Consider the following 18,763-nt stretch of genomic DNA (forward strand, 5'->3'; position numbering starts at 1 on the left):
CAGGACAGAATGGATCTGTCTCAGTGTGTGAGTATAGACTGTATGGGGCAGGACAGAGTGGATCTGTCTCAGTGTGTGAGTATAGACTAGCATAGACTGTATGGGGGCAGGACAGAGTGGATCTGTCTCAGTGTGTGAGTATAGACTGTATGGGGCAGGACAGAGTGGATCTGTCTCAGTGTGTGAGTATAGACTAGCATAGACTGTATGGGGGTAGGACAGAGTGGATCTGTCTCAGTGTGTAAGTATAGACTGTATGGGGCAGGACAGAGTGGATCTGTCTCAGTGTGTGAGTATAAATTGTAGAGGGCAGGACAGAGTGGATCTGTCTCAGTCTGTGAGTATAGACTGTATGGGTCAGGACAGAGTGGATCTGTCTCAGTGTGTGAGTATAGACTGTATGGGGCAGGACAGAGTGGATCTGTCTCAGTGTGTGAGTATAGACTGTATGGGGCAGGACAGAGTGGATCTGTCTCAGTGTGTGAGTATAGACTGTATGGGGCAGGACAGAGTTGATCTGTCTCCGTGTGTGAGTATAGACTGTACGGCGGGCAGGACAAGTGGATCTGTCTCAGTGTGTGAGTATAGACTGTATGCGGCAGGACAGAGTGGATCTGTCTCAGTGTGTGAGTATAGACTGTATGGGGCTTATCAGAGTGGATCTGTCAGTCTGTATGAGTATAGTCTGTATGGGGCAGGACAGAGTGGATCTGTCTCAGTGTGTGAGTATAGATGTAGAGCGGCAGGACAGAGTGGATCTGTCTCAATGTGTGGTATAGACTGTATTGGGCAGGAAGAGTGGATCTGTCTCAGTGTGTGAGTATAGACTGTATGGGGCAGGAGAGTGGATCTGTCTCAGTGTGTGAGTATAGACTGTATGGGGCAGGACAGAGTGGATCTGTCCTCAGTGTGTGAGTATAGAATGTATGGGGCCAGGACAGAGTGGATCTGTCTCAGTGTGTGAGTATAGACTGTATGGGGCAGGACAGAGTGGATCTGCCTCAGTGTGTGAGTATAGACTGTATGGGGCAGGACAGAGTGGATCTGTCTCAGTGTGTGAGTATAGACTGTATGGGGCAGGACAGAGTGATCTGTCTCAGTGTGTGAGTATAGACTGTATGGGGCAGGACAGAGTGGATCTGTCTCAGTGTGTGAGTATAGACTGTATGGGGCAGGACAGAGTGGATTCTGTCTCAGTGTGTGAGTATAGACGGTAGAGGGCAGGACAGAGTGGATCTGTCTCAGTCTGTGAGTATAGACTGTATGGTTCAGGACAGAGTGGATCTGTCTCAGTGTGTGAGTATAGACTGTAGGGGGCAGGACAGAGTGGATCTGTCTCAGTGTGGTGAGTATAGACTGTATGGGGCAGGACAGAGTGGATCTGTCTCAGTGTGCTTAAAGGTATAAGACATGTATTTTGAGCAGGGACAGAGTTGGAATCTGTCTCCCGGTGTGTGGAGTATAGACTGTACGGGGCAGGACAGAGTGGATCTGTCCTCAGTGTGTGAGTATAGACTGTATGGGGCAGGACAGAGGTGGATCTGTCTCAGTGTGTGAGTATAGACTGTATGGGGCAGGAGAGATTGGATCGGGTCTCAGTGTGTGAGTATAGACTGTATGGGGCAGACAGAGGTGGAATCTGTCTCAGTGTGTGAGTATAGACTGTATGGGGCAGGACAGGAATGGATCTGTCCAGTGTGTGAGTATAGACTGTATGGGGCAGGACAGAATGGATCTGTCTCAGTGTGTGAGTATAGACTAGCATAGACTGGTATGGGGGGCAGGACAGAGTGGATCTGTCTCAGTGTGTGAGTATAGACTTTATGGGGCAGGACAGAGTGGATCTGTCTCAGTGTGTGAGTATAGACTGTATGGGGCAGGATAGAGTTGATCTGTCTCAGTGTGTGAGTATAGACTGTATGGGGCAGGACAGAGTGGATCTGTCTCAGTGTGTGAGTATAGACTGTATGGGGCAGGACAGAGTGGATCTGTCTCAGTGTGTAAGTATAGACTGTATGGGGCAGGACAGAGTTGATCTGTCTCCGTGTGTGAGTATAGACTGTACGGGGCAGGACAGAGTGGATCTGTCTCAGTGTGTGAGTATAGACTGTATGGGGCAGGAGAGAGTGGATCTGTCTCAGTGTGTGAGTATAGACTGTATGGGGCAGGACAGAGTGGATCTGTCTCAGTGTGTGAGTATAGACTCTATGGGGCAGGACAGAATGGATCTGTCTCAGTGTGTGAGTATAGACTGTATGGGGCAGGACAGAGTGGATCTGTCTCAGTGTGTGAGTATAGACTAGCATAGACTGTATGGGGGCAGGACAGAGTGGATCTGTCTCAGTGTGTGAGTATAGACTGTATGGGCAGGACAGAGTGGATCTGTCTCAGTGTGTGAGTATAGACTGTAGAGGGCAGGACAGAGTGGATCTGTCTCAGTCTGTGAGTATAGACTGTATGGGTCAGGACAGAGTGGATCTGTCTCAGTGTGTGAGTATAGACTGTATGGGGCAGGACAGAGTGGATCTGTCTCAGTGTGTGAGTATAGACTGTATGGGGCAGGACAGAGTGGATCTGTCTCAGTGTGTGAGTATAGACTGTAGAGGGCAGGACAGAGTGGATCTGTCTCAGTGTGTGAGTATAGACCTGTAGGGGGCAGGACAGAGTGGATCTGTCTCAGTGTGTGAGTATAGACTGTATGGGGCAGGACAGAGTGGATCTGTCTCAGTGTGTGGGTATAGACTGTAGAGGGCAGGACAGAGTGGATCTGTCTCAGTGTGTGAGTATAGACTGTATGGGGCAGGACAGAGTGGATCTGTCTCAGTGTGTGAGTATAGACTGTATGGGGCAGGACAGAGTGGATCTGTCTCAGTGTGTGAGTATAGACTGTATGGGGCAGGACAGAGTGGATCTGTCTCAGTGTTTGAGTATAGACTGTATGGGGCAGGACAGAGTGGATCTGTCTCAGTGTGTGAGTATAGACTGTATGGGGCAGGACAGAATGGATCTGTCTCAGTGTGTGAGTATAGGACTGTATGGGGCAGGGAGAGAGTGGATCTGTCTCAGTGTTTGAGTATAGACTGTATGGGGCAGGACAGAGTGGATCTGTCTCAGTGTGTGAGTATAGACTGTATGGGGCAGGACAGAATGGATCTGTCTCAGTGTGTGAGTATAGACTGTATGGGGCAGGACAGAATGGATCTGTCTCAGTGTGTGAGTATAGACTAGCATAGACTGTATGGGGGCAGGACAGAGTGGATCTGTCTCAGTGTGTGAGTATAGACTGTATGGGGCAGGACAGAGTGGATCTGTCTCAGTGTGTGAGTATAGACTGTATGGGGCAGGATAGAGTTGATCTGTCTCAGTGTGTGAGTATAGACTGTATGGGGCAGGACAGAGTGGATCTGTCTCAGTGTGTGAGTATAGACTGTATGGGGGAGGACAGAGTGGATCTGTCTCAGTGTGTGAGTATAGACTGTATGGGGCAGGACAGAGTGGATCTGTCTCAGTGTGTGAGTATAGACTGTATGGGGCAGGACAGAATGGATCTGTCTCAGTGTGTGAGTATAGACTGTATGGGGTAGGACAGAGTGGATCTGTCTCAGTGTGTGAGTATAGACTAGCATAGACTGTATGGGGGTAGGACAGAGTGGATCTGTCTCAGTGTGTGAGTATAGACTGTATGGGGCAGGACAGAGTGGATCTGTCTCAGTGTGTGAGTATAGACTGTAGAGGGCAGGACAGAGTGGATCTGTCTCAGTCTGTGAGTATAGACTGTATGGGTCAGGACAGAGTGGATCTGTCTCAGTGTGTGAGTATAGACTGTATGGGGCAGGACAGAGTGGATCTGTCTCAGTGTGTGAGTATAGACTGTATGGGGCAGGACAGAGTGGATCTGTCTCAGTGTGTGAGTATAGACTGTATGGGGCAGGACAGAGTGGATCTGTCTCTGTGTGTGAGTATAGACTGTACGGGGCAGGACAGAGTGGATCTGTCTCAGTGTGTGAGTATAGACTGTATGGGGCAGGACAGAGTGGATCTGTCTCAGTGTGTGAGTATAGACTGTATGGGGCTTATCAGAGTGGATCTGTCTCAGTCTGTGAGTATAGTCTGTATGGGGCAGGACAGAGTGGATCTGTCTCAGTGTGTGAGTATAGACTGTAGAGGGCAGGATAGAGTGGATCTGTCTCAATGTGTGAGTATAGACTGTATTGGGCAGGACAGAGTGGATCTGTCTCAGTGTGTGAGTATAGACTGTATGGGGCAGGACAGAGTGGATCTGTCTCAGTGTGTGAGTATAGACTGTATGGGGCAGGACAGAGTGGATCTGTCTCAGTGTGTGAGTATAGAATGTATGGGGCAGGACAGAGTGGATCTGTCTCAGTGTGTGAGTATAGACTGTATGGGGCAGGACAGAGTGGATCTGCCTCAGTGTGTGAGTATAGACTGTATGGGGCAGGACAGAGTGGATCTGTCTCAGTGTGTGAGTATAGACTGTATGGGGCAGGACAGAGTGGATCTGTCTCAGTGTTTGAGTATAGACTGTATGGGGCAGGACAGAGTGGATCTGTCTCAGTGTGTGAGTATAGACTGTAGGGGGCAGGACAGAGTGGATCTGTCTCAGTGTGTGAGTATAGACTGTAGAGGGCAGGACAGAGTGGATCTGTCTCAGTCTGTGAGTATAGACTGTATGGGTCAGGACAGAGTGGATCTGTCTCAGTGTGTGAGTATAGACTGTATGGGGCAGGACAGAGTGGATCTGTCTCAGTGTGTGAGTATAGACCAGCATAGACTGTATGGGGGCAGGACAGAGTGGATCTGTCTCAGTGTGTGAGTATAGACTGTATGGGGCAGGACTGAGTGGATCTGTCTCAGTGTGTGAGTATAGACTGTATGGGGCAGGACAGAGTTGATCTGTCTCAGTGTGTGAGTATAGACTGTATGGGGCAGGACAGAGTGGATCTGTCTCAGTGTGTGAGTATAGACTGTATGGGGGAGGACAGAGTGGATCTGTCTCAGTGTGTGAGTATAGACTGTATGGGGCAGGAGAGAGTGGATCTGTCTCAGTGTGTGAGTATAGACTGTATGGGGCCAGGACAGAGTGGATCTGTCTCAGTGTGGAGTATAGACTGTATGGGGCAGGGACCGAATGGATCTGTCTCAGTGTGTGAGTATAGACTGTATGGGGCAGGGACAGAATGGATCTGTCTCAGTGTGTGAGTATAGACTAGCATATATACTGTGGGGGCAGGACAGAGGGATCTGTCTCAGTGTGTGAGTATAGACTGTATGGGGCAGGACAGAGTGGATCTGTCTCAGTGTGTGAGTATAGACTGTATGGGCAGGAGAGAGTGGATCTGTCTCAGTGTGTGAGTATAGACTGTATGGGCAGGGCAGGACAGAGTGGATCTGTCTCAGTGTGTGAGTATAGACTGTATGGGGCAGGACAGAGTGGATCTGTCTCAGTGTGTAAGTATAGACTGTATGGGGCAGGACAGAGTTGATCTGTCTCCGTGTGTGAGTATAGACTGTACGGGGCAGGACAGAGTGGATCTGTCTCAGTGTGTGAGTATAGACTGTATGGGCAGGACAGAGTGGATCTGTCTCAGTGTGTGAGTATAGACTGTATGGGGCAGGAGAGAGTGGATCTGTCTCAGTGTGTGAGTCTAGACTGTATGGGGCAGGACAGAGTGGATCTGTCTCAGTGTGTGAGTATAGACTGTATGGGGCAGGACAGAATGGATCTGTCTCAGTGTGTGAGTATAGACTGTATGGGGCAGGACAGAGTGGATCCTTCTCAGTGTGTGAGTATAGACTAGCATAGACTGTATGGGGGCAGGACAGAGTGGATCTGTCTCAGTGTGTGAGTATAGACTGTATGGGGCAGGACAGAGTGGATCTGTCTCAGTGTGTGAGTATAGACTGTAGAGGGCAGGACAGAGTGGATCTGTCTCAGTCTGTGAGTATAGACTGTATGGGTCAAGACAGAGTGGATCTGTCTCAGTGTGTGAGTATAGACTGTATGGGGCAGGACAGAGTGGATCTGTCTCAGTGTGTGAGTATAGACTGTATGGGGCAGGACAGAGTGGATCTGTCTCAGTGTGTGAGTATAGACTGTAGAGGGCAGGACAGAGTGGATCTGTCTCAGTGTGTGAGTATAGACTGTAGGGGGCAGGACAGAGTGGATCTGTCTCAGTGTGTGAGTATAGACTGTATGGGGCAGGACAGAGTGGATCTGTCTCAGTGTGTGGGTATAGACTGTAGAGGGCAGGACAGAGTGGATCTGTCTCAGTGTGTGAGTATAGACTGTATGGGGCAGGACAGAGTGGATCTGTCTCAGTGTGTGAGTATAGACTGTAGAGGGCAGGACAGAGTGGATCTGTCTCAGTGTGTGAGTATAGACTGTATGGGGCAGGACAGAGTGGATCTGTCTCAGTGTGTGAGTATAGACTGTATGGGGCAGGACTGAGTGGATCTGTCTCAGTGTGTGAGTATAGTCTGTATGGGGCAGGACAGAGTGGATCTGTCTCAGTGTGTGAGTATAGACAGTATGGGGCAGGACTGCGTGGATCTGTCTCAGTGTGTGAGTATAGACTGTATGGGGCAGGACAGAGTGGATCTGTCTCAGTGTGTGAGTATAGACTGTATGGGGCAGGACAGAGTGGATCTGTCTCAGTGTGTGAGTATAGACAGTAGAGGGCAGGACAGAGTGGATCTGTCTCAGTGTGTGAGTATAGACTGTAGGGGGAAGGACAGCGTGGATCTGTCTCAGTGTGTGAGTATAGACTGTATGGGGCAGGACAGAGTGGATCTGTCTCAGTGTGTGAGTATAGACAGTAGAGGGCAGGACAGAGTGGATCTGTCTCAGTGTGTGAGTATAGACTGTATGGGGCAGGACTGAGTGGATCTGTCTCAGTGTGTGAGTATAGACTGTATGGGGCAGGACAGAGTGGATCTGTCTCAGTGTGTGAGTATAGACTGTATGGGGCAGGACAGAGTGGATCTGTCTCAGTGTGTGAGTATAGACTGTAGAGGGCAGGACAGAGTGGATCTGTCTCAGTGTGTGAGTATAGACTCTAGGGGGCAGGACAGAGTGGACCTGTCTCAGTGTGTGATTATAGACTGTATGGGGCAGGACAGAGTGGATCTGTCTCAGTGTTTGAGTATAGACTGTATGGGGCAGGACAGAGTGGATCTGTCTCAGTGTGTGAGTATAGACTGTAGAGGGCAGGACAGAGTGGATCTGTCTCAGTGTGTGAGTATAGACTGTATGGGGCAGGACAGAGTGGATCTGTCTCAGTCTGTGAGTATAGACTGTATGGGGCAGGACAGAGTGGATCTGTCTCAGTGTGGGAGTATAGACTGTAGAGGGCAGGACAGAGTGGATCTGTCTCAGTGTGTGAGTATAGACTGTATGGGGCAGTACAGAGTGGATCTGTCTCAGTGTGTGAGTATAGACTGTGTGGGGCAGGATAGAGTGGATCTGTCTCAGTGTGTGAGTATAGACTGTAGAGGGCAGGACAGAGTGGATCTGTCTCAGTGTGTGAGTATAGTCTGTATGGGGCAGGACTGCGTGGATCTGTCTCAGTGTTTGAGTATAGACTGTATGGGGCAGGACAGAGTGGATCTGTCTCAGTGTGTGAGTATAGACTGTAGAGGGCAGGACAGAGTGGATCTGTCTCAGTGTGTGAGTATAGACAGTATGGGGCAGGACAGAGTGGATCTGTCTCAGTCTGTGAGTATAGACTGTATGGGGCAGGACAGAGTGGATCTGTCTCAGTGTGTGAGTATAGACTGTAGAGGGCAGGACAGAGTGGATCTGTCTCAGTGTGTGAGTATAGACTGTATGGGGCAGTACAGAGTGGATCTGTCTCAGTGTGTGAGTATAGACTGTGTGGGGCAGGACAGAGTGGATCTGTCTCAGTGTGTGAGTATAGACTGTAGAGGGCAGGACAGAGTGGATCTGTCTCAGTGTGTGAGTATAGTCTGTATGGGGCAGGACTGCGTGGATCTGTCTCAGTGTGTGAGTATAGACTGTATGGGGCAGGACAGAGTGGATCTGTCTCAGTGTGTGAGTATAGACTGTATGGGGCAGGACTGAGTGGATCTGTCTCAGTGTGTGAGTATAGTCTGTATGGGGCAGGACAGAGTGGATCTGTCTCAGTGTGTGAGTATAGACAGTATGGGGCAGGACTGCGTGGATCTGTCTCAGTGTGTGAGTATAGACTGTATGGGGCAGGACAGAGTGGATCTGTCTCAGTGTGTGAGTATAGACTGTATGGGGCAGGACAGAGTGGATCTGTCTCAGTGTGTGAGTATAGACAGTAGAGGGCAGGACAGAGTGGATCTGTCTCAGTGTGTGAGTATAGACTGTAGGGGGCAGGACAGCGTGGATCTGTCTCAGTGTGTGAGTATAGACTGTATGTGGCAGGACAGAGTGGATCTGTCTCAGTGTGTGAGTATAGACAGTAGAGGGCAGGACAGAGTGGATCTGTCTCAGTGTGTGAGTATAGACTGTATGGGGCAGGACTGAGTGGATCTGTCTCAGTGTGTGAGTATAGACTGTATGGGGCAGGACAGAGTGGATCTGTCTCAGTGTGTGAGTATAGACTGTATGGGGCAGGACAGAGTGGATCTGTCTCAGTGTGTGAGTATAGACTGTAGAGGGCAGGACAGAGTGGATCTGTCTCAGTGTGTGAGTATAGACTCTAGGGGGCAGGACAGAGTGGACCTGTCTCAGTGTGTGATTATAGACTGTATGGGGCAGGACAGAGTGGATCTGTCTCAGTGTTTGAGTATAGACTGTATGGGGCAGGACAGAGTGGATCTGTCTCAGTGTGTGAGTATAGACTGTAGAGGGCAGGACAGAGTGGATCTGTCTCAGTGTGTGAGTATAGACTGTATGGGGCAGGACAGAGTGGATCTGTCTCAGTCTGTGAGTATAGACTGTATGGGGCAGGACAGAGTGGATCTGTCTCAGTGTGGGAGTATAGACTGTAGAGGGCAGGACAGAGTGGATCTGTCTCAGTGTGTGAGTATAGACTGTATGGGGCAGTACAGAGTGGATCTGTCTCAGTGTGTGAGTATAGACTGTGTGGGGCAGGACAGAGTGGATCTGTCTCAGTGTGTGAGTATAGACTGTAGAGGGCAGGACAGAGTGGATCTGTCTCAGTGTGTGAGTATAGTCTGTATGGGGCAGGACTGCGTGGATCTGTCTCAGTGTTTGAGTATAGACTGTATGGGGCAGGACAGAGTGGATCTGTCTCAGTGTGTGAGTATAGACTGTAGAGGGCAGGACAGAGTGGATCTGTCTCAGTGTGTGAGTATAGACAGTATGGGGCAGGACAGAGTGGATCTGTCTCAGTCTGTGAGTATAGACTGTATGGGGCAGGACAGAGTGGATCTGTCTCAGTGTGTGAGTATAGACTGTAGAGGGCAGGACAGAGTGGATCTGTCTCAGTGTGTGAGTATAGACTGTATGGGGCAGTACAGAGTGGATCTGTCTCAGTGTGTGAGTATAGACTGTGTGGGGCAGGACAGAGTGGATCTGTCTCAGTGTGTGAGTATAGACTGTAGAGGGCAGGACAGAGTGGATCTGTCTCAGTGTGTGAGTATAGTCTGTATGGGGCAGGACTGCGTGGATCTGTCTCAGTGTGTGAGTATAGACTGTATGGGGCAGGACAGAGTGGATCTGTCTCAGTGTGTGAGTATAGACTGTATGGGGCAGGACAGAGTGGATCTGTCTCAGTGTGTGAGTATAGACAGTAGAGGGCAGGACAGAGTGGATCTGTATCAGTGTGTGAGTATAGACTGTAGAGGGCAGGACAGCGTGGATCTGTCTCAGTGTGTGAGTATAGACTGTATGGGGCAGGACAGAGTGGATCTGTCTCAGTGTGTGAGTATAGACTGTAGGGGGCAGGACAGCGTGGATCTGTCTCAGTGTGTGAGTATAGACTGTATGGGGCAGGACAGAGTGGATCTGTCTCAGTGTGTGAGTATAGACAGTAGAGGGCAGGACAGAGTGGATCTGTCTCAGTGTGTGAGTATAGACTGTATGGGGCAGGACAGAGTGGATCTGTCTCAGTGTGTGAGTATAGACTGTAGGGGGCAGGACAGCGTGGATCTGTCTCAGTGTGTGATTATAGACTGTATGGGGCAGGACAGAGTGGATCTGTCTCAGTGTGTGAGTATAGACAGTAGAGGGCAGGACAGAGTGGATCTGTCTCAGTGTGTGAGTATAGACTGTAGGGGGCAGGACAGCGTGGATCTGTCTCAGTGTGTGAGACGTCGCCATCTCCATATTAATAGATATGCTAATCAGAACATATGCTAATGAGCCTGATAGATTGATCCTGCACTGACGGCATCACTCTCAGGGGACGAATGGAGACGCACACACACTCTTTCTCTGTGAAGGTCAAATACACACTCAGACACAGACAGTGAATTCCTCTCCCCATCTCATGCATACGTTCCCACAGTATACACAATACACCTGAATGTGTGACTGTCTCTTTACACTATTCACAAGGGCCTTCACCTTTTCCCTCGGCAGAAAAGGTGGGACAGTTTGTGGGTGTGTGTGTGTGTGTGTCTGTGTGCGTTGTTCTCTGAGGCAGAACCATCCTTCACCCTGTACTTTCTTTCTCTCTGTGATCATCTTTCATCTGAGCAGTCCTGTGCTCACTGTACCATACAGTGTGTGTATTTGTGTGTGTTTGGATGTCAACATTCTAACAGTCTAATGAACACATTTCATATATGCTATTTCGAGGCAATTATGGGGGTAGTTATCCACTGGGCAGGGCACCTTCAACTGTCGGGAATAGGAGGGGCAGCAGAGGGAAGCCATTAAAAAATGTCCTCCTTCAATTTGTGATGTTAAGATTCTAACAACGACAGTGTGTTATAAAGACTTATTTAGGAAAAGTCAAGGATGGAGGGACATGCCATTAAAAATGGAGGAGTAATTAAAAAGGTGAATTTGTTTTATCGTCCACATGACACTCTAGGCTCTTCTTGTGTTAAAGGTGTGAAGGGTTAACTACGCACAGCCACACCACCATAGGAGACAAGGAGAGAGCTCCTTCCTCCCTCCCCCAACGCTCCACTCGCCTCCAGCTGGGACACCCTCATTATGTCCCCCCCTACTAACCCTAACCTCCCCCCTTCACAACACACATACGCACGCACACATACCCTCCCCTGCCGAGTCAAAGTGATGGAAGACTCTTAATTATTGATGTATCCCTATCTAATAAGACCCCCCGTGTGTGTGTTTGTTGTTACCTCTACATAGAGGATGGGGAAGATCCCGATCTTATCTCCCAGCATGCCCTCTGCCCAGTTGTCATCCACTCGTCTGATCACCGTCAGAACCTCATCCTATTGGACAGACAGTATGGTTTATAAGGACAACAGGAATTAAGCTTATATTCATCTCTCTCTCTCTCTCTCTCTCTCTCTCTCTCTCTCTCTCTCTCTCTCTCGGGTGGTCTAGAGTTTTGTTGCCTCTTTTTGGTGGTGACATGCTGGTAAAAAATGGGGTAAAACTGATTTCCCTGCATTAAATTCACCATGTGTGAGTCTCTCTTTCTCTCACTCTTTCTCCCTCTCTCCCACACTATCTCCCCTCTCCCTCTCTAACTCGCCCTGTCCCCCTCGTCTTTTCTGCCTCTGCCCCTGACCTAATGATACCGCTGTCTCTACTCATTTCTCATCATCACAGAGGGAAAGAAGGAGAGGGAGGGAGAGAGAGGGAGAGGGAGGCAGAAAGAGAAACAGTAAGAGAGGGATAAGGTTTCTCTCTCTCCCCTAGAGATATATTATCTGACCCACTGGCCCTGTTACATGCAGGCTTACATGCTGCTCTCCTTCACTCATTCACTCCCTCTCTGTCTCCCTCTCCGTCTCCCTCTCGTTCTCTCTTCGAATTTAAACCCATCCTTCCATTTAGTAATTTAGCTAGGGAACTGCAGCTGTGATTCTGTGTGTGCGAAAAGGATGTGCATGTCTGTGTCTCTCTGTCCTGACTTGGCCCTCTTTCCCTGGCCCCATCCTGAGAGAGTGTATGAGGCCAGGTGCTGCTGAGGAACACACACACACAGAGAATGAGAGAGAACGAGATATGTTCCATTCGCCAGTGTCCTCACCTAGAGTGTGTAACAGCATGAACAAATGATGAGCTTTGAAGAGGAGAGGAGCAGAGGGAATACAAATCACTGTTTATCACAAACACTGTGCTGGAGAAGGGGGGTTACTCTCCCGCTCTCCCACATAGGAGGAGAAAAACTAGATTCAGATAGAGAGATAGAAAGATAGACAGAGGAGAAGGTAGATTGCTTAGATAAACACCAAACATCCAGTGGGGTATCATAGAGTACGGTTACATGCACACAATATTACCATTACTGTGAATAGTCCGATTAATATAATAATTCAATTTAAATATTTACAAGCTTTGCAAGAAGAACGATTTCCCAAATAATTGTGTTTATATGGACATATCTGAAATCAGCCTACTGATTGGACTTTGATAAATGCAGAAAATCTCATCAAAATAAATGTTCTACCACAGCGACCGTGTTATTTTTGGGAAGCCTATTTGATTCTGAGTTCGAACCTATAACGTTAGTATGTGAAAACGATTTCTAAGATACATACGTTCAGTTTTTCCGAACTCATTTCACTAGTGCATAAGAGGGAGGCTTGTACTGCTGGTGCTGACACATGAACAGATCAACTACACCGCTGGAACTCTGATGAAGCTGTTTACAAGCTGTTTTTTAAATGGCCGTTTAAATCGGTGTATTGATACACTACATGACCAAAAGTATGTGGACACCTGCTCGTCAAACATCTCATTCCAGATTCATGGGCATTAATATGGAGTTGGTCCCCCCCCTTGCTGCTATAACAGCCTCCACTCTTCTGGGAAGGCTTTTCACTAGATGTTGGAACATTGCTGCAGGGACTTGCTTCCATTCAGCCACAATAGCATTAGAGAGGTCGGTCACTGATGTTGGGCTACTAAGCCTGGCTTGCAGTCGGCGTTCAAATTCATCCCAAAGGTTTTCGATGAGGCTCTGTGCAGGCCATTCAAGTTCTTCCACACCGATATTCGGAAATCCATTTCTGTATGGACCTCGCTTTGTGCACAGGGGCGTTGTCATGCTGAAACAGGAAAGGGGCCTTCCCCAAACTGTTACCACAAAGTTTGAAGCACAGAATCGTCTAGAATGTCAATGTATGCTGCCTAGCCCGAACCATGAAAAACAGCCCTTCCTCCTCCCCCAAACTTTACAGTTGGCACTATGCATTGGGTAAGGTAGCGTTCTCTCCTGTCATCCGCCAGATCCAGATTCGTCCGTCAGACTGCCAGATGGTGAAGCTAAGGACCCTGGGACTAAACACCTCCCTCTGCAACTGGATCCTGGACTTCCTGAGGGGCCTTCCCCAGGTGGTAAGGGTAGGTAACAACACATCCACCACGCTGATCCTCAACACAGGGGCCCCTCAGGGGTGCGTGATCAGTCCCCTCCTATACTCCCTGTTCACTCATGACTGCACGGCCAAGCATGACTCCAACACCATCATTAGGTTTCCCGATGACACAACAGTGGTAGGCCTGATCACCAACAACGACGAGACAGCCAATAGGGAGGAGGTCAGAGACCTGGCCGTGTGGTGCCAGGACAACAACCTCTCCCTCAACGCGATCAAGACAAAGGAGATGATTGTGGACTACAGGAAAAGGAGGACTGAGCACGCCCCACTTCTCATCGATGGGGCTGCAGTGGAGCAGGTTGAGAGCTTCAAGTTCCTTGGTGTCCACATCACCAACAAACTAACATGGTCCAAGCACACCAAGACAGTCATGAAGAGGGCACGACAAAACCTATTCCCCCTCAGGAGACTGAAAAGATTTGGCATGGGTCCTCAGATCCTCAAAAGGTTCTACAGCTGCACCATCGAGAGCATTCTGACTGGTTGCATCCTTGCCTGGTATGGCAACTTCTCGGCATCCGACCGCAAGGCACTACAGAGGGTAGTGCGCACGGCCCAGTACATCACTGGGACCAAGCTTCCTGCCTCCCAGGACCTCTATACCAGGTGGTGTCAGAGGAAGGCCCTAAAAATTGTCGAAGACTCCAGCCACCCTAGTCATAGACTGTTCTCTCTGCTACCGCACGGCCAGCGGTACCAGAGCACCAAGTCTAGGTCCAAGAGGCTTCTAAACAGCTTCTACCCCCAAGCCATAAGACTCCTGAACATCTAGTCAAATGGCTACCTAGACTATTTGCATTGCCCCCCCCCCCCTTTATGCCGCTGCTACTCTCTGTTATTATCTATGCATAGTCACTTTAATAACTCTATCTACATGTACATATTTCCTCAATTACCTCGGCTAACCTGTGCCCCCGCACATTGACACATTGAAGAGTAAATCATCACTCCAGAGAACGTGTTTCTACTGCTCAAGAGTCCAATGGCGACGAGCTTTACACCACTCCAGCCGACATTTGGCATTGCGCATGATGATCTTAGGCATGTGTGCGGCTGCTCGGTCATGAAAACCCATTTCATGAAGCTGCCGACAAACAGTTGATGTGCTGACGTTGCTTCCAGAGGCAGTTTGGAGCTCGGTACTGAGAGTTGCAACCGGGGACAGATGATTTTTCCAAACTACGCGCTTCAGCACTCGGCGGTCATGTTCTGTTAGCTTGTGTGGCCTACCACTTCTCGGCTGAGCCGTTGTTGCTCCTAGACTTTTACACTTCACAATAACAGCACTTACAGTTGACCGGGGGTGCTCTAGCAGGGCAGAAATTTGACAAACTGATTTGTTGGAAAGGTGGCATCCTATGATGGTGCCACATTGAATATCACTGAGCTCTTCAGTAAGGCCATTCTACTGCCAATGTTTGTCTATGGCGATTGCATGGCTGTGTGCTCAATTTTATACACCTGTCAGTGTAACCGATGTGAAATGACTAGCTAGTTAGCAGGGTGCGTGCTAACAGTGTTTCAATCGGTGACGTCACTCGCTCTGAGACCTTGAAGTAGTTTTTCCCCTTGCCCTGCAAGAGCCACAGCTTTTGTGGAGCGATGGGTAACGATGCTTCGTGGGAGGCAGTTGTTGATGTGTGCAGAGGGTCCCTGGTTCAAGCCCAGGTTGGGGCGAGGAGAGGGACGGAAGCTATACTGTTACATCAGCAATGGGTGTGGCTGAAATAGCCGAATCCACTAATTTGAAGGGGTGTCCATATACTTTTGTATATATATTTATATTCCGGACTCGGACAATACTCGTTCTGATATGTCTTCATTTCTGTGTGTATTGTTTTGTTTTGTTAGGTATTACTGTACTGTTGGAGCTAGAAACATTTTGATGCACCTGCATTTTGATGCACCTGCAATAACATCTGCAAAATATGTGTACGCGACCAATGAAATTACATTTTATTTGATCAGTGTCCATGTAAACGTATTCATAGATACACACACAGTGGATTACAGCGAGTCAGCGTGTGTTTGTGTGTGTAGGTTTGTGTGTGCGTGCATGTGTGTGTTTGTACCTTCGAGAAGGCCAGACAGTCTTTGTCCTGATCTTTGTCTTTGACCTCAAAGTCGTACAAGGCCTTTCCTGTGGGCGGAGTTTGGCTCAGCGGCTGTAACAACGCGATGTAACTAGCTGGCAGGAAACCATGACAACTGTTCAGCTCCCCATGGTACCAGTTGTCGTCAACTTTACGTCGCAGGATGATGATGTCCCCTTTGGCGAACTGCAGGTCTCCAGGTTCCTTCCCCTCGTAGGAATAGAGAGCCTTCCCACAGGGCAGGGTTAGGGTTAGATTAGGTAAACTCTGGAGGAGAGAGAGGAGATAAGTTAGACCTTCCCACAGGGCAGGGTTAGGTTTAGATTAGGTAAACTCTGGAGGAGAGAGAGGAGATAAGTTAGACCTTCCCACAGGGCAGGGTTAGGGTTAGATGAGGTAAACTCTGGAGGAGAGAGAGGAGATAAGTTAGACCTTCCCACAGGGCAGGGTTAGGGTTAGATTAGGTAAACTCTGGAGGAGAGAGAGGAGATAAGTTAGACCTTCCCACAGGGCAGGGTTAGGGTTAGATGAGGTAAACTCTGGAGGAGAGAGAGGAGATAAGTTAGACCTTCCCACAGGGCAGGGTTAGGGTTAGATTAGGTAAACTCTGGAGGAGAGAGAGGAGATAAGTTAGACCTTCCCACAGGGCAGGGTTAGGTTTAGATTAGGTAAACTCTGGAGGAGAGAGAGGAGATAAGTTAGACCTTCCCACAGGGCAGGGTTAGGGTTAGATTAGGTAAACTCTGGAGGAGAGAGAGGAGATAAGTTAGACCTTCCCACAGGGCAGGGTTAGGGTTAGATGAGGTAAACTCTGGAGGAGAGAGAGGAGATAAGTTAGACCTTCCCACAGGGCAGGGTTAGGGTTAGATTAGGTAAACTCTGGAGGAGAGAGAAGAGATAAGTTAGACCTTCCCACAGGGCAGGGTTAGGGTTAGATTAGGTCAACTTTGGAGGAGAGAGAGGAGATAAGTTAGACCTTCCCACAGGGCAGGGTTAGGGTTAGATGAGGTAAACTCTGGAGGAGAGAGAGGAGATAAGTTAGACCTTCCCACAGGGCAGGGTTAGGGTTAGATTAGGTAAACTCTGGAGGAGAGAGAGGAGATAAATTAGACCTTCCCACAGGGCAGGGTTAGGGTTAGATTAGGTAAACTCTGGAGGAGAGAGAGGAGATACATTAGACCTTCCCACAGGGCAGGGAGGGTAAACTCTGGAGGAGAGAGAGGAGACACGTTAGACCTTCCCACAGGGCAGGGAGGGTAAACTCTGGAGGAGAGAGAGGAGATACATTAGACCTTCCCACAGGGCAGGGAGGGTAAACTCTGGAGGAGAGAGAGGAGACACGTTAGACCATCACACGGGCAGGGAGGGTAAACTCTGGAGGAGAGAGAGGAGACACGTTAGACCTTCCCACAGGGCAGGGAGTGTAAACTCTGGAGGAGAGAGAGGAGATACGTTAGACCTTCCCACAGGGCAGGGAGGGTAAACTCTGGAGGAGAGAGAGGAGACACGTTAGACCTTCCCACAGGGCAGGGCGGGTAAACTCTGGAGGAGAGAGAGGAGACACGTTAGACCTTCCCACAGGGCAGGGCGGGTAAACTCTGGAGGAGAGAGAAGACAGACCCTTTACCAGAGATAAGCAACTATACTGAACAAAAATATAAATGCAACAATTTCAAAGATTTTACTGAGTTACAGTTCATATAAGGAAATCAGTCAATTGAAATAAATTAATTAGGCCCTAATCTATGGATTTCACATGACTGGGAATACAGATATCCATCTGTTGGTCACAGATACCTTAAAAAGAAGGTGGTGGGCGTGGCTCAGAAAACCAGTCAGAATCCAGTGTGACCACCATTTGCCTCATTCAGAGCAACACATCTCCTTCACACAGAGTTGATCAGGCTGTTAATTGTGGCCTCTGGAATGTTGTCCCACTCCTCAATGGCGAAGTTGCTGGATATTGGCGGAAACTGGAACACATTGACGTACACATCGATCCAGAGCATCCCAAACATGCTCAATGGGTGACATATCTGGTGAGTATGCAGGCCATGGAAGAACTGGGACATTTTCAGCTTCCATGAAGGCGTACAGATCCTTGGGGCTGTGCATTATCATGCTGAAACATGAGGTGATGGTGTCAGATGAATAGCACAACAATGAGCCTCAGGATCTGGGGCACTCAGTTTCCAACGTTGACATCAGCAAACCGCTTGTCCACACAATGCCATACATGTGGTCTGTGGTTGTGAGGCCGGTTGGACGTACTGCCAAATGCAAATTGCACACTCCCTCAAAACTTCAGACATATGTGGCATTGTATTGTGTGACAAAACTGCACATTTTAGAGTGGACTTTTATTTTCCACAAGGTGCACCTGTGTAATGATCATACTGTTTAATCAGTTTTTTGATATGACACACATGTCAGGTGGATGGAGTACCATGGCAAAGGAAAAATTCTCACTAACAGGGATGTAAACAAATTTGTGCACAAAATGTGAGAGAAATAAGCTTATTGTGCATATGGAACATTTCTGGGATATTTTATTTCAGCTCACGAAACATGGGTCCAACACTTTACATGTTGCGTTTATATTTGTGTTCAGTATAGATTCAGCCGCAGGACGAATTTTGTCGGGGTGGAAGGTCAGGGGGCCGGAACATAATTACAGAAAATAGTCACACCTCTTGCTTTTTCCACATTTTGTTATGTTGCAGGCTGAATTTAAAATGTATTAAATTGAGATGTGTTGTCACTGGCCTACACACAATACCCCATCATGTCAAAGTGGAATTATGTTTGTAGAATTTTACAAATGAATTTAAATGAAAAGCTGAAATGTCTTGAGTGAATAAGTATTCAAACTCGCCAAGCCTAAATAAGTTTAGGAGTAAAAATGTGCTTAACAAGTCACATATTAAGTTGCATGGAATATGTGTGCAGTAATAGTGTCTAACATGATTTTTAAATGACTACCACATCTTTGTACCCCACACATACAATTATCTGTAAGGTCCCTTAGTTGAGCAGTGAATTTCAAACACAAATTCAACCACAAAGACCAAAGAAGGTCACCTATGGGTATATGGGTAAACATTTTTTTTAAAGCAGACATTGAATATCCCTTTGAGCATGATGAAGTTATTAGTTACACTTTG

The 18,763-nt window shown here is 48.3% G+C and overlaps 1 protein-coding gene across 1 annotated transcript in view; it reads right to left on the reverse strand.

Annotated features, from left to right (window-relative positions):
• LOC115155714 (E3 ubiquitin-protein ligase SH3RF3-like) overlaps positions 1–18,763 on the reverse strand; it is a 149,777-nt gene that overhangs the window by 86,725 nt on the left and 44,289 nt on the right. Inside the window, exons 2-3 of the mRNA XM_029702612.1 lie at positions 15,579–15,866; positions 11,290–11,385 (exon numbers count right to left, since the gene is read on the reverse strand). Of these exons, the coding sequence (XP_029558472.1) occupies positions 11,290–11,385; positions 15,579–15,866 (384 nt within the window). The remainder of the gene's footprint in view (positions 1–11,289; positions 11,386–15,578; positions 15,867–18,763) is intronic.

This window comes from Salmo trutta, chromosome 20, assembly GCF_901001165.1.
Source record: "Salmo trutta chromosome 20, fSalTru1.1, whole genome shotgun sequence".
NCBI lineage: Eukaryota > Metazoa > Chordata > Actinopteri > Salmoniformes > Salmonidae > Salmo > Salmo trutta.